Here is a 13,229-nt window from a genome sequence, read left to right on the forward strand (position 1 = left end):
TTACACGAATTTAATTTAAATTTAAATTTAAAAAAAAAAAGTCTTGTAAGTTATACCCCACGGTAGGCTTTTATTCGGTTTTTTTTTTTTTTTGGTAATAATTGACGACGAAAAACACGGTAAGTAAATGTAGTACAGTATTATTGGAGAAGTCATTAAATTTGACAGTAGCAGAATAATCAGTAGCTGCAGCGGTGTACGAAAACTTTTAGACTGGTCCTTTTTAATACCACTGTAGTAGCTATTAATAGTACCTCACATCTTTTGTGACTCGATTGGAACTCAAAAAGCTGCGTAAAGAGTTTTTGTTTTGTTTTGTTTTTTTTTTGTTTTAATTATGAGTTTTGCAGATGGAACGACGACGACATCTTTCGTCTTTCTTGTACTTAAAAATTAATTGCCGAAGAATTTTGCGGGAACGCTCACGTACCGCCATACAGACGCGTACTAACTCCTCTCGCGGTTTGAGTGTGTTTACCACCGTCGTTACTCGGTAGCACACTCGTAACCACGTTTATTGAATAAAAAAAATTATGGTCTCACCGCATAGGGTTTATTTGGCGTATGTACGGCAATAATATGGTATAGTGACTTTGAACTAGAATCAAATTGAATTCGCGCTGCATCGAAATAACGAAGGCGCACGTGAAGACGGAAAACTAGAAATACATCGTATACATTAATTATAATAATAATAATAATAATAATAATAATAATAATGTGCAGCCCTCGTCGTTTGCATTCCAATTGCGGCTGCGACGCCCACACGCGGAGTGATTAAAAACGATTAAAATACCGACCGGACAGCCGACGGTTTAACGACGTGGAGGATTTAGGTGTTGAGAAACGCATACGATGGTATATAATATAATATATATTGTAATTGGCCGTAAACACAGCACTCGCGACGCGCACTCATTAATCGCCGACACGACGACAGACACCACTGTAGTACTGAATCGTATAAAAGATGTATAATCCTCGTGCCAATGATAAGCATGTGCACAACGGCTCTAAGGTCAGTGATGCGCATTCACTGCAATGGCGGTTCCTCGATACACGACTGCGTCTAGAGTAGTTATGTCAAACGATAATAAATTTTAAAAACCTTTATAATATTTTGGATATAATAATAGTGGCGACGTGAAAAACTGCGTTTTGCTCCTCGTAATTTTTAGTGGTCTAGTTGTTTTTGTTCAAATATCAACCGTACAAATACAAATATTATACGAACGTACAATTAATGTATAATTGTTATTATACGACGGTTATTTAAATCGATCATAATATGCGCGATGGTCAGAATTTCAGCAAAAAACAGGTAACACAAACGGCGGCGACGGATGAGGTCAGGCTAAACTAAAATAATCATATCATGTCAACGACGTTTGATCAAAAACTCTTTAGATACAATACAATATTATGTTAAAACGAAATGCATTGATTTGTGTATTGACCAATAGTGATTACCATAATATTGCGTCGTATACTCAACGAAAATGTTCGACGTCTTCTTCTCGTCTGATGCGTATGTGGAACGGTTTTAAAACATGATCTCCTTGCGACCATGTACCAATGTCCACGGTTAAATAATATTTCAAAAAAAAAAATAATAAAATGGCAAATCGTATCAGGACAAATATATCAAACAAAAAAAAACCGACGAGCAGGGCCAAACAAGAATTTTAATTTTAAGAATGTCAAAAATATTATTGTGCCTCGCCATTTGTTATAGTAGTTATATGTATCATCATATTATCTGGTGTACTTAGAGTTATCGTTATGCGTATCCATCGCGTCACAGAACGCACTCGTACTTGTATAATAGGTACCCATTAATACCTTATGCTATATATATGCGAAAAGAGGAATGGTATGATGGAATTCGGAGACGATGTCGTGTCGTTCGTAATAATTATTTCCCTGGTACTGTTCTGTACACATCGCATCGTTGTGTCTAATTTGAAAACTTCTGCCATTTTAGCCGCAATTAAACTGAAAAACTTTTCATCAAATGTTCATTTTTTTTTTTTTTTTATTATTGTTATTAATTATATATACAGTCACAAGAAGGGCAGGTAGACGGAGGGAGAGTGACAAAAACAATTGTACGGCAGATTGAAATTTACGTTTTTGCGTTCACGACTATATTATATCGCCATACGTAATATTATTATATAGCGTTGTCGGAACACGCGACAATCACTCGCCACGACGAACGACGAACTGCGCACGGTTTACGTGCACATTTTATAATATAATATATTAATACGTATAATTCGGTTAAACCGTACCGTTCACGAAATCCGAGTAAAAATATTCAGATAGTAATTCCTAAAAATAATTCTCCAACGAAATCCGCGGTAATATCTTACCTTTGCTGACCCCGGAGAACTTGTCCCTGAGCAAGTTCAACTGGTACACTCGACCAAACTCGCCGAACATGTCCATCAGATCCTGTTCGTTCATCGCCCTGGGGATCTGGCCCACGAACATTTTTATGTAATCGGTTTCCGGTTGTTCGCCGTCGTTGCTGCCATCGGCCGTGGACGCACATGGGGTAGGAATGGACATTTCTATATCACTGAAAGTGGAAAAAAAAATAATAAAATATATGATGTATGACTCAGTTACATAACGTTATAATAATATCATAATACTACGGGGGATGATGGGACGTCGAAGAATTAATGTAATCCGATCTACTTGTGTATAGACTCACTATATCAATATCATTTTATACCGGTTACCCATCTAAGTACATACATATACGTTATTACCTATATGTAATAATAATAATAATAATAATATTATGTACAGATATATATTTCGTTTTTAATCAACCGTGTGTCGTCGAAACCTGGCTCGTCTAACTGATTTCTTTCGACATTTACCTCTATATTATGTATATATATATATATATATATATATATATATATATATATATATACATATGTGCGCGGTTTATGTGTGCACAAGGAGATCTACCCCAAATTGTGTTTAAAGACGACCCCCCAGGGAGATTCGTCGGGCCGACAGAATATATAGGCACGGGCTGCATCGACCATTTCGCATTTTGCCCTAAAGAGGCTTAAGATCCGATTTCACCGTCGGCGATGGTCGTTGCGGTGATTGTTGAATGGTAGGATTTACACACTATATATACATGATGTATTATTATTATTGTGGCACACGTGTCCAATCAATCGACGATCATTACGACCGAATGTCACCTGATCCGATCGAATCCCGTCGTCGTCGACATCATATTGTTATGTTAGGTATTTCAATACTTTACAATGTAATATACGACTATAGTTAGTCGATTAAAAACGAAGAAGTGAAACAAAAATGTGACCCACGCGAAAGAGAAAAAACTGATCAAAGGAAATGCGTATCATTGTCATAGTAGTTATCATCGTCTTGTGACACCACCATGATTGGTAATTATTTTTGTAGCCTTTCGACTGAAAAACCAAAATCACCGTCATGCTTTTAAGGTTTCCTTTTTGTGTAAGGTTGCATTTTTTCTATACAAGAAAAAAAAACATTTGTGATATCGAAAGTCAACGAGTGCAAAAGACAGCGTTTGTGTTTTTATTTTATACATTTTTCCGTTTCGATTAAAATAAAATAAAAGCGTTGCGGGTCGAATAATATACTCATCATACACTATTACGAGGTCGAGGGTGGTGGACGGTGGTAGTAGCGCGACGGATAAGGCGTTTCAAGAACTAAAAATAATAATAATAATAACAACAACAAACAAGAAAGGAGGAAAAACAAATTTTACGACTATATATGCTAACTTTTTCGTTTTTATAATATGGATGTTGTTTACGAATCTAAAATGAATAATAAATAATCAATGTAACACGAACGCCGTGAAAATGAACCAACTATATGGTATAATACAAATTTCTACCACCAGAACAGTAAACAAGCATAAATATCAGTACATTATTGGACGCTGTAATGTGTATTATAATCTACAATGGATGAGTTGTGTGTAGTGGTGAAACAGAAGATTGTAAAATTAGCAATTAATGTCAATAGAAAATATTGTCTCGTATACTAAATTTTATTTACATATTTATTTCACGCAGCTAAAAAAAAACGTAAAACGAGTTGTGATATATATTGATATCGAGTATACATCATTTAACAGTCATTTTACGTAAGTAAAATGCACGATCGATGTCTAAACGAAAATATCCAAAAAAACAGATCTTCTGAAATACCCCCCGCAGAGAAATATGTGAAGTTTTTATTATAAGAAAAATGCCGGGCTAGCTACTCATCGTAGAGTATGATTACGTATATTATACTCTATTAAAGTTAAAAAAAAACGATTTCGTTCGGCAGCAGTCGGACAACACCCGCTTGTCATCACCCGCTCACTACTCTGTAAATTATATCTTTATGCGTGCCTTGTAGTATTTCCACGCACTGCTCACAAGTCGAACGTCGACTACGTTTTTTAACTGGCGCAGAGTTTGTGGGGAAAAAAAACACCGCTCATAACGCACATCATCATAATGATAAAGTAGGTAGCAATGGTGCAACGAGGGTGGTGGAATTCGGGTCCGGACCCTCCCCCCTCACCACACCCTTGGAACGTATAATATTATTCTTAGCAAAAACATATACTCGATGTTTCTACAAATTAAAATGGTTTATTTTGTCGGACCCCCACCCGCCCCTCGTTTGAAAAATTTCTGGTTACTTCACTAACAAACAGGCAGGTAGGTATTATAATTATTACATAATATAGACCCGTAATACAAATAACTAACCGTACACAGAAACCTAAAACCACAACGGGCAGCCACTGCACGCGGTAACGGAGTGGTGATTGAGTGGGGGGGGATGAGGGGGGGGCGAGAGTTTTAATAGTATAGTTATCTCCATCCCGCTCACTCGCTCAAAACGCCCCACACGTTTATCACGGGTGCGAGTGTGTGGGGATAATGCGACGCCCCGCGCGTCCTTATCTGCTCGTACACACTCGAGTACCGAAATTGCATATGCATGAACGCCTCGTAATGAGCGGACAAATGAAACGAAATATTATACGCGACGGCGTGTATTATTATTATTATACCTGCCGCGCTGCCGTCTGAATAATAGTAATAGTAATAATAACAATAATAACAATTTTGCGTTTTGCTGCGGAATAATATACATGCGACGTATAACGGAGCGGCACGAACGACTTATTTCCCCCCTCTCCCCCGCTGCGTTGATATAGGTTCACACGGAATCTCGGTAAAATTGTATTATCTCGTCACCCTCGCCTCCATATTATTGTGCCGGAAACGAATCTAATTTTGGAAATATCAAAAACCACAAGACGCGGTTTTTACCGACATCGCTTTATGCGCTGCACAATATTACGACATCATATACGTAGGTACTATCAGTTTAGACACGCGTAAAACAATTATTGAATTGTGATTTTACGATTTGCACGCACTCGAACACTATTATAATATAGTCTATTAGTCTTGAAAGAGTGTGTATGTTCAAAAATACGTTTCCGGCACGGAAGATTTTACCGCACAATATGTTCCGGTGCGAATTATTCGAGTGTTTGCGCAACGCCGGTAGGTTAAACACCACTCCTGTAAAAATTACGTTGGAAAAAATTATCCTACGGATTATATAATTACAATAACGTTTCAATTGAATTCTAAGTTGCTGCATTATCGTATGTCTTTTTTCCGATAAACTAACTAGACCGTTACAATAATGCAATGTCATGCCATATGTCCTATGGTTTTATCATCATGCAATTAATGGTGCGTTATCGTTATAATAGACATTCGGATGAAACGATAACGGATATTAACCAGTTGCCCGTTAAAGTTTTTAAAATGAGTAATAATCCATTACGATAGCTGATAATCAAATAACCGTACCGATTTTGGCATCGCACGCGCAAAGGCTTTTTTTATTGGTAAATAACGGACCGGGCTCATACGTTATTTTTAGCCGGCACTGTAGTGCAAAAATCGTCATGTCCAATGCGGAGAGACTTTTTGATTGAACTACCTCTACGAAGCGAAATTCCGTTAAAAAAAAAAAATAAAACATTAAAATATCTTGTGGTAAGGTTATATTTTTTTTTAATTTTAATTAAGCGTCGACCACAAAGGTTATTGGCTATAAACATTAATATTTTTTAACACAAGTATGAAGCATTAATAATAATATATACGTAACAATCAGGGGCGTATTTAGGGGGGGTGTTAGAACACCCCCCATCATCCGTATTTTTTTATATTTTCATCAAACTCTGAATTTACTCATTAGACCGAATTTAATTATATATTCTAATAATTATTAGACCAAAAAATATATGCAGAGGATATTGTAGTTGATGAAAAAAGTGCAAAGGGTGAATTTTTGGTTTGGAAGCAACAGATTAAAAAGTCCACTCCGAAACATGTAATAGATGCTTTGCATAACTGTAATTCTATTATTTTTCCTACGATTCACAGGCTGTTGGTTATCTTAGCAACATTTCCTGTCACTACATCTACGAGTGAACGTTCCTTTTCAACTCTCCGTAGACTTAAAACTTATTTAAGAAATACCGTTGGAGAAAACAGGCTGAATGGTCTAGCTTTAATGAATATTCATAGACATATACCTATATCTACGGCAGAGGTTATTGATGAACTTGCACTCCAATCCCGCCGCTTAAAATTCACCTAGGTTCTCAATTAATCATAATATGTACCATATTATTATTATTTCTTTTTTGTGATTAATAAAATAAAAGTTATTATTTTAGTTATACCTAGTATAAAAGTTTTATACGACTTGCAAATTGTACGCATACCTACTAAATATTTACTATAATTATTTTCATTAATATAATAATTTACATCAATATATGGTACTTGTTTATGTTATACGGGTGGTGTAACCTACCAAATGACTATTAAATTTAAAAACACCCCCGTAAAATGAATCCTGGATACGCCACTGGTAACAATAATAATAGTATAAAAAAATGCGATTTAAATATATTTAGATTATATTAGTTGGTATAGATTAGTTAATTTTTAATAATTAATTAATTTTCTATGTTGATTGGCTGTGGACTTAGAGCTCCTTCCAGGTTGTCTTCTGATATTGAGCAGGTATATTATTATAACGATACGACGATACAAAATATGCGATTGAGCGCACAATGGATTGCATTATTGTTTGTGCGCCGGCGGTGTTGTTTTGTATGTTAAAAAGTCACTTTGGTATACGGAGGACCGATAAAGATAAAATATTTTTATTTAATGTTCTTCTACTGCAACAGAATTATATCGATTGGATTAAAAGACGCGACGACAAGTTTAGTTAATGTCTTATCATCGTTCGTTGATGGTATTTTCAAAAATTTATTTCGAATAATATTACAATAATATTGAGGAATTTATGTTTCTCATTCGCAGTCATTAGAATGGTTTTTTCTCATTGGTCACATCCTTTTCTTTCAAATATTATCCTTTCGTAATATTGCCGTCTTATCGTTTGTTAGATTGCTTGACTTTAATTGAAACATAAAAAGCAAACAAAACAACGATGCGTTGTAATTTAGTATAATTTACATAGGTAATATTATATAATATAAAAAAATCATTAAGAGTGTTGTTGGACGAAAAACGTGGAGTTTTTGCAATAATATTATTGATATTTATTAAGTTTGTATGAATCATAATTCGGGTAGCGCTTTCGACGATGCGGAAGATACGATCTACCTGTTCGATGACCGACGTTCCATAAATTGGACGATAATGACTGCGAACTCGGCCCGGGGTGCGTGTTGTGGATTTTTACCGAAATAGCCACTGAAGCGGCTAATATTAATCAAATTGAATTATTTTACCGAAATGCGTGAAGGAATAATTGTACAAAAAAAGATTCATTCCGCAGCTGGCAAAAACGATGTTGCCCATCGGCTGACATTATATTATAATAAATTATGAAAAAAATCGTTTCAAAAATGAGGTGTTAAAATCTGGACGGCGGCGGAATGCCTAAAAATCGTTTCGGTGGAAAACCAATACATGTACGCGCGGACGGGACGGGAGAGGTTTTGCAGGGAAATGGATACGGTCCAAAATCGGTTCGCACACCGTGCAACGTCGATACGAGTTAATCCGACCACGGTGTATATATTATACCTACGCATTAGCACAGAAATAGGAGCACGCCTGATGCAGTCTCTCGGACGTCGCCGTAAACGTGGATTTTGTTATTGGTAAAAAAAAAAACCCCATCTGCAAGCTATGATTTACGAGCGGTTGTAACATTATATAAAACGACGAGAAAAAAAAAGCAAACGTTATACTATGTGAGCACTTTTTTTTTATCGGGATTAAGGCTCGAACACATATCAATGATAATTATTGACAAACCTTTTTTTTTTCTGTCTGCAATCTTTTGTTCGTGCAGTAATAATATTATGATATTTTCAGGCACAAGGATTACGCGTGTTATCAATGTGACGTCGCGAGATTTAGTCCGAACTCATTTTCATAATTGCTCGATTATTAACATACAAATTAAAACGTAATCCGCGCGGATTTAGAATGACGAATAAGTTTTACGACGACATTTTTTTTAATACTCGCTAAAATGAAAATAATTTTTATAAATTAAGGTCGTACACCGACAATTACCGTTGGCGGCGGGTTCGCGGTGTTTTCACCCGGCACGGCGCGCCCGCAAACTTTTAGATTTATTCAAATTTAAATGATTTACAGCGCATTGTAGAAGAATTCGAGTTCGCGCTAACCGCGCGCGTGTTTCATACTTTACGAGGCGGAACGAATAAGTATTTTTATATTTTTTTTCGGTCGTTGCTGAAGACGGAAGCAAAAAAAAAAATACACTTCGAAATTAAAGCAACTAATCAAAATCGTATTGTTGACGCGGCGACGAGAGGACTCGCCAAGGTCTTTGACCTTTGGCTACTTTATGGTTTTAGTGTGTACGGATAATGCAGCGCAGGGATTGGATTGCGAACGATTTTTCAGGGTTCACGAGTTAACTGTGTATATATACACCCCCACCTGACAAAATCATACACGTTTCATTTTTTCTCTTAATTCGAATCACGGTGTTGGAAAAACCCGAAGCCACGAACGACTTGAAAGTTTGAAAAGCGGAAAATTTCTACTTTATCCTTTACGCCATCTGCGTTGTCGTGATGCGCAACAATCCTTTGGTTTGCCATCGATAGTTGTAAGCCTTTACGCGTTTGGTCCTAATCGATCTCGGCCCATGATCATTATTATGCATATATGCCGTAATGGTATATATTATGTATAATAATATCATGGAAACAATTTCAGCGAACCCATTTGTAGTAAACGATTCCCACACGGTTTTCGCCGCCGGTAATTCGAGAATATTATTCCGGCGGCTTTAGTGTGGCGGTTGATCAAAAGCCATTGGGATAGGTCTGGTGCAATGTAAAGCTCGTTTTACCAAAGCCCACACGGAAGATCAATCAATATAATATACGTAAATAGTACCGTGCAGCGTGTTGCGTTTGCTATCGAACATACGGTGTAATACGAGTAAATAAAAACCACACACACACTCACACACACTAGAGGGGTAGTCTACTATGACTTTATAATAATATACAATATAGTATAACATAGGTACTCGTTTATGTAGCCGCGTAGATTGTAGTTACTCATTCACTACACATCATATTATATATACACACAAGATATAAGAGTGAACTCTCGACGCTTACTATAATAATAATATAATCTGTGTTATACCCACATAATAATAATAATAATTATTATTATAGAAATATAATGCGTAGAGATCAGAGACCGCGAATTATATGTGCATTCGCTGTACGAATTAGTTTGGGATTATCGTCGTCATTGTTGTACCTACTCTATTAGGTATATTCGTCCGGGTAACAAAGACGGGCGTACATGTCCTTTTGTTCCTCACCACCGACGGCGTTTACTCGAGTTGGTTTTTTTCACTCTCTTTTCGCATTATTTTATTCGTTAGAGTATAGCGCAGATGCGTGTTCAACCCCTGACCACCCCTCCACAACCCTAGCGTGGTACACCATGTTGCATGTATGCGAAACTTGCAACGATCATCCTCGTGCAGTGATGGTCGGGTTTTTTAGTTAAAAAAATACACCAGCGCACCGTACCGTCATCATTATCATTTTTTGAGAGTATTATATCATCCTATTATTCGGTTACTTCAGTCGTTGTTCGGCGATTGAGAGATAATAATATTATGATTTATCATACCTATACAAATATATATAATATATAATATACCTATACCATACGAAAAAAAATAAAAAAATAAAAAAATACCTATACAAATAAAATATTTACATATTATTTGACGTACATATATATAACAATCACAACATATCGTCCATATAGGAATATATTCCATGATGCATCGAAAATGTCTGCGAATCCAATAAAACGCGTAAATATAATATAATAATAAGTCTACAACTGCCAATCGTCATTAATCTCACATATTGCACGTTATTTTATTTTTCATGAGTCTCACAACTCCAAAGTTACACACACACACACACACACACACACACATGACACATATATTGGTATAGACACATGTGAGAGCGATTCTTCGATGTTTGAAATATAACTATTGTACCGTACAATATAATATTTCTGCGCTTTTATCCAATAACTGAGGTTAGTTTTTTTTTTTTTTGTTAAACTCTACCGCCTTTCCTACCGGAGACTATATACCCCTACCCCTCTAGCGTACCTGCGCAGATAATTCTAATAATCTAAACAGCACACAATCGATATAATATCCCACGTTGACCACGTCCCACCCTCGTAAATAAATCGATATCACCACGAGTAATGTAGTGGTGGGCACTCTGGATGTACAAGTATGGTGCACTACAATGCCAAAACGGACACACTGTTGTACTGCCGTTGTTATTATTGTTATTGTTATTATTATTATTATTATTATTATTATTACTAATACTACTACTACTACTACTACTATCATAATAATGCCCGCCGGTGCGGGTTTCCTCGTGACAGAAGTTCGATAAATAAATAATATGGACGAAACACATTTTTCCACTTTACTCCCGCGGAGACTATTAAAAATGCATACACCGTCGCCGAACAGACGTATAGTGCAGAAGTAGAGTGAAATATGGGTGAGCGGGTGAGTGCGTAGGAGAGAGAGAGCGAAAGATAGCGCCGTCTCTCTATTACTGCCGTTGTCAATACCGCGCCCCTGTACATTTATATCTATTTTTGTGGTGCCATATTATAGAAGCGATAAATTGGAATTTGATTTATTATAGATTGCTATCGTTCAACGGATACAACCATGTACTTATCCGGTTCGTTGTTGTTGTTATTATTTTATTATTGTATTATGAAATTGTAATTTTATTGTCTTATACCGTCGTTGAAACCCGAGTTGTGGGGCTGAAGACTTTTCGTGATACGAAGCCTTAAAGTTTCTTTTCACGCTTAACGGATAATATTTCCAAAAATCCAGTGGCGCACAGATGCATTTTGAGAGCGAATGCAGTTAAAAAGTTATCCGCCCGCACTCATCCTGCATTTTTTTTTAATTTTAAAAAGTTTTTTTGATGCACTCCAGAATTATACTCAATGTACTAATTTATATACACTTATCAATCACTACAGTTCACGGATATCAATTATTATAGACTATAGTTTATATTATAATATTAAAAACTGCCTTATGACACCGGTAATTTATACCCCCCTCCCCATCATTGAGTGCGCATGCAGACACAGTACTTATTAACATGTTTGTGTGTCACTGATCAAATAAATAGACCGACGGCCAATCGATCATGGCTTAGACAAACGCGCCTGCCTGCACATCGCGTATATTACTATCAGGCGCGAATATTGTGTGTATAATAATAATAATAATAATAATAATATTAATAAAATGTACTTCGACGATATTAATGTTACACCACATAATGAAAGGTACTCTGCCATATTATTACATAATGCTATTATGTATATTCATATAACGTTCAAAACGATGGCGCATCTTCATTGTTCGTTAATCGGTCAAACACACACCACACACAGTACACACACACACACACGTGTGTGTGTGTGTGTGTGCGTGTGGTATGTACGTTATAATCAACCAGTACAAAATGGGTTTAGGATTATATGAATAGATTTTTATTTTATATTATTTTTATTTTTTTATTTTTGTGTTGCAACATTATCCACATTATAATTTTGTCCATTGTCCGAAAACCACGGATAGAGGGGTCGAGGGCTATAATAGAAAGTGAAATAACATTCTACCGACTGATGATTCTATTTTAACAATGCAATAAATACATTATAATCCGATTATTATTATTACGATTTCTGTACTGGACTGATCGCTATACAGGCTTTTTTGAAATAAATACTTATAAAAAAATGCCCACATTTTGCAAGCTTTTTATGAAAAATAAATACAAGTGGAATCGGTTTTAAATTTTTTAACACAATATATTATTATTCTGTTCAGTGTGGTATACAACACTGTCTTCTTGTAAAATTGATTGATGGGACGGAGCCAATAAAACATAGTAACTAGTGGGTACATTTTTAAGGGACGCAATATGTTTATTAGTCATTACCATAATTTAAACAAAAAAATTGGTTTGATTAATAAATTATACAAGGTAAAATTATTTTTTTCCTCATAAAAGTTATTTAAAAGAGATATTAAAATATTAAAATGGATAATATTCTTCACTGGTTAAAACATAGATATGAGTTTTCGTGCCTGCCATAAATTAACCATGATTAAATATTTAACCCGTATATTATTTAAATGAGATTAATAAACAATCAATTTCGGGATAATAGCGTGATACGTTTGCTCTTATTCTGAAATAATAATGTTGGACTGGATTTACGATTAAGTTTTCGAATAGCATTATTATATTTTGTCGGTTAATCCGACTAAACAATAAACGGGATGGAAAATTAGTACAACGATTAACGAACGAGATTATTTTTACAGCAATAATGCGGGGACCTATACGTCTAAACAACTTAACAAGATACCGAAATTACTATTCAACACTAACATCAAACGTGCTAATGGGTCATGTTCATGTTGTTATTAGTTTTTTTATTGTATTTCATAAAAAAAAAAAAAAATACCAA

The 13,229-nt window shown here is 35.6% G+C and overlaps 1 protein-coding gene across 17 annotated transcripts in view; it reads right to left on the bottom strand.

Annotated features, from left to right (window-relative positions):
- Positions 1 to 13,229, bottom strand: part of LOC107168435 (CUGBP Elav-like family member 1) — a 194,864-nt gene that overhangs the window by 113,512 nt on the left and 68,123 nt on the right. For all 17 annotated transcript variants that reach the window (XM_089225092.1, XM_089225105.1, XM_089225101.1 and 14 more), the window contains one exon: positions 2,376 to 2,584. In XM_089225092.1, coding sequence (XP_089081218.1) covers positions 2,376 to 2,584 — 209 coding nt within the window. The remainder of the gene's footprint in view (positions 1 to 2,375; positions 2,585 to 13,229) is intronic.

The sequence above is a fragment of the Diuraphis noxia genome, unplaced genomic scaffold, assembly GCF_037042655.1.
Source record: "Diuraphis noxia isolate RWA-SAM2 unplaced genomic scaffold, SU_Dnox_SAM2 contig0004, whole genome shotgun sequence".
Classification (NCBI taxonomy): domain Eukaryota; kingdom Metazoa; phylum Arthropoda; class Insecta; order Hemiptera; family Aphididae; genus Diuraphis; species Diuraphis noxia.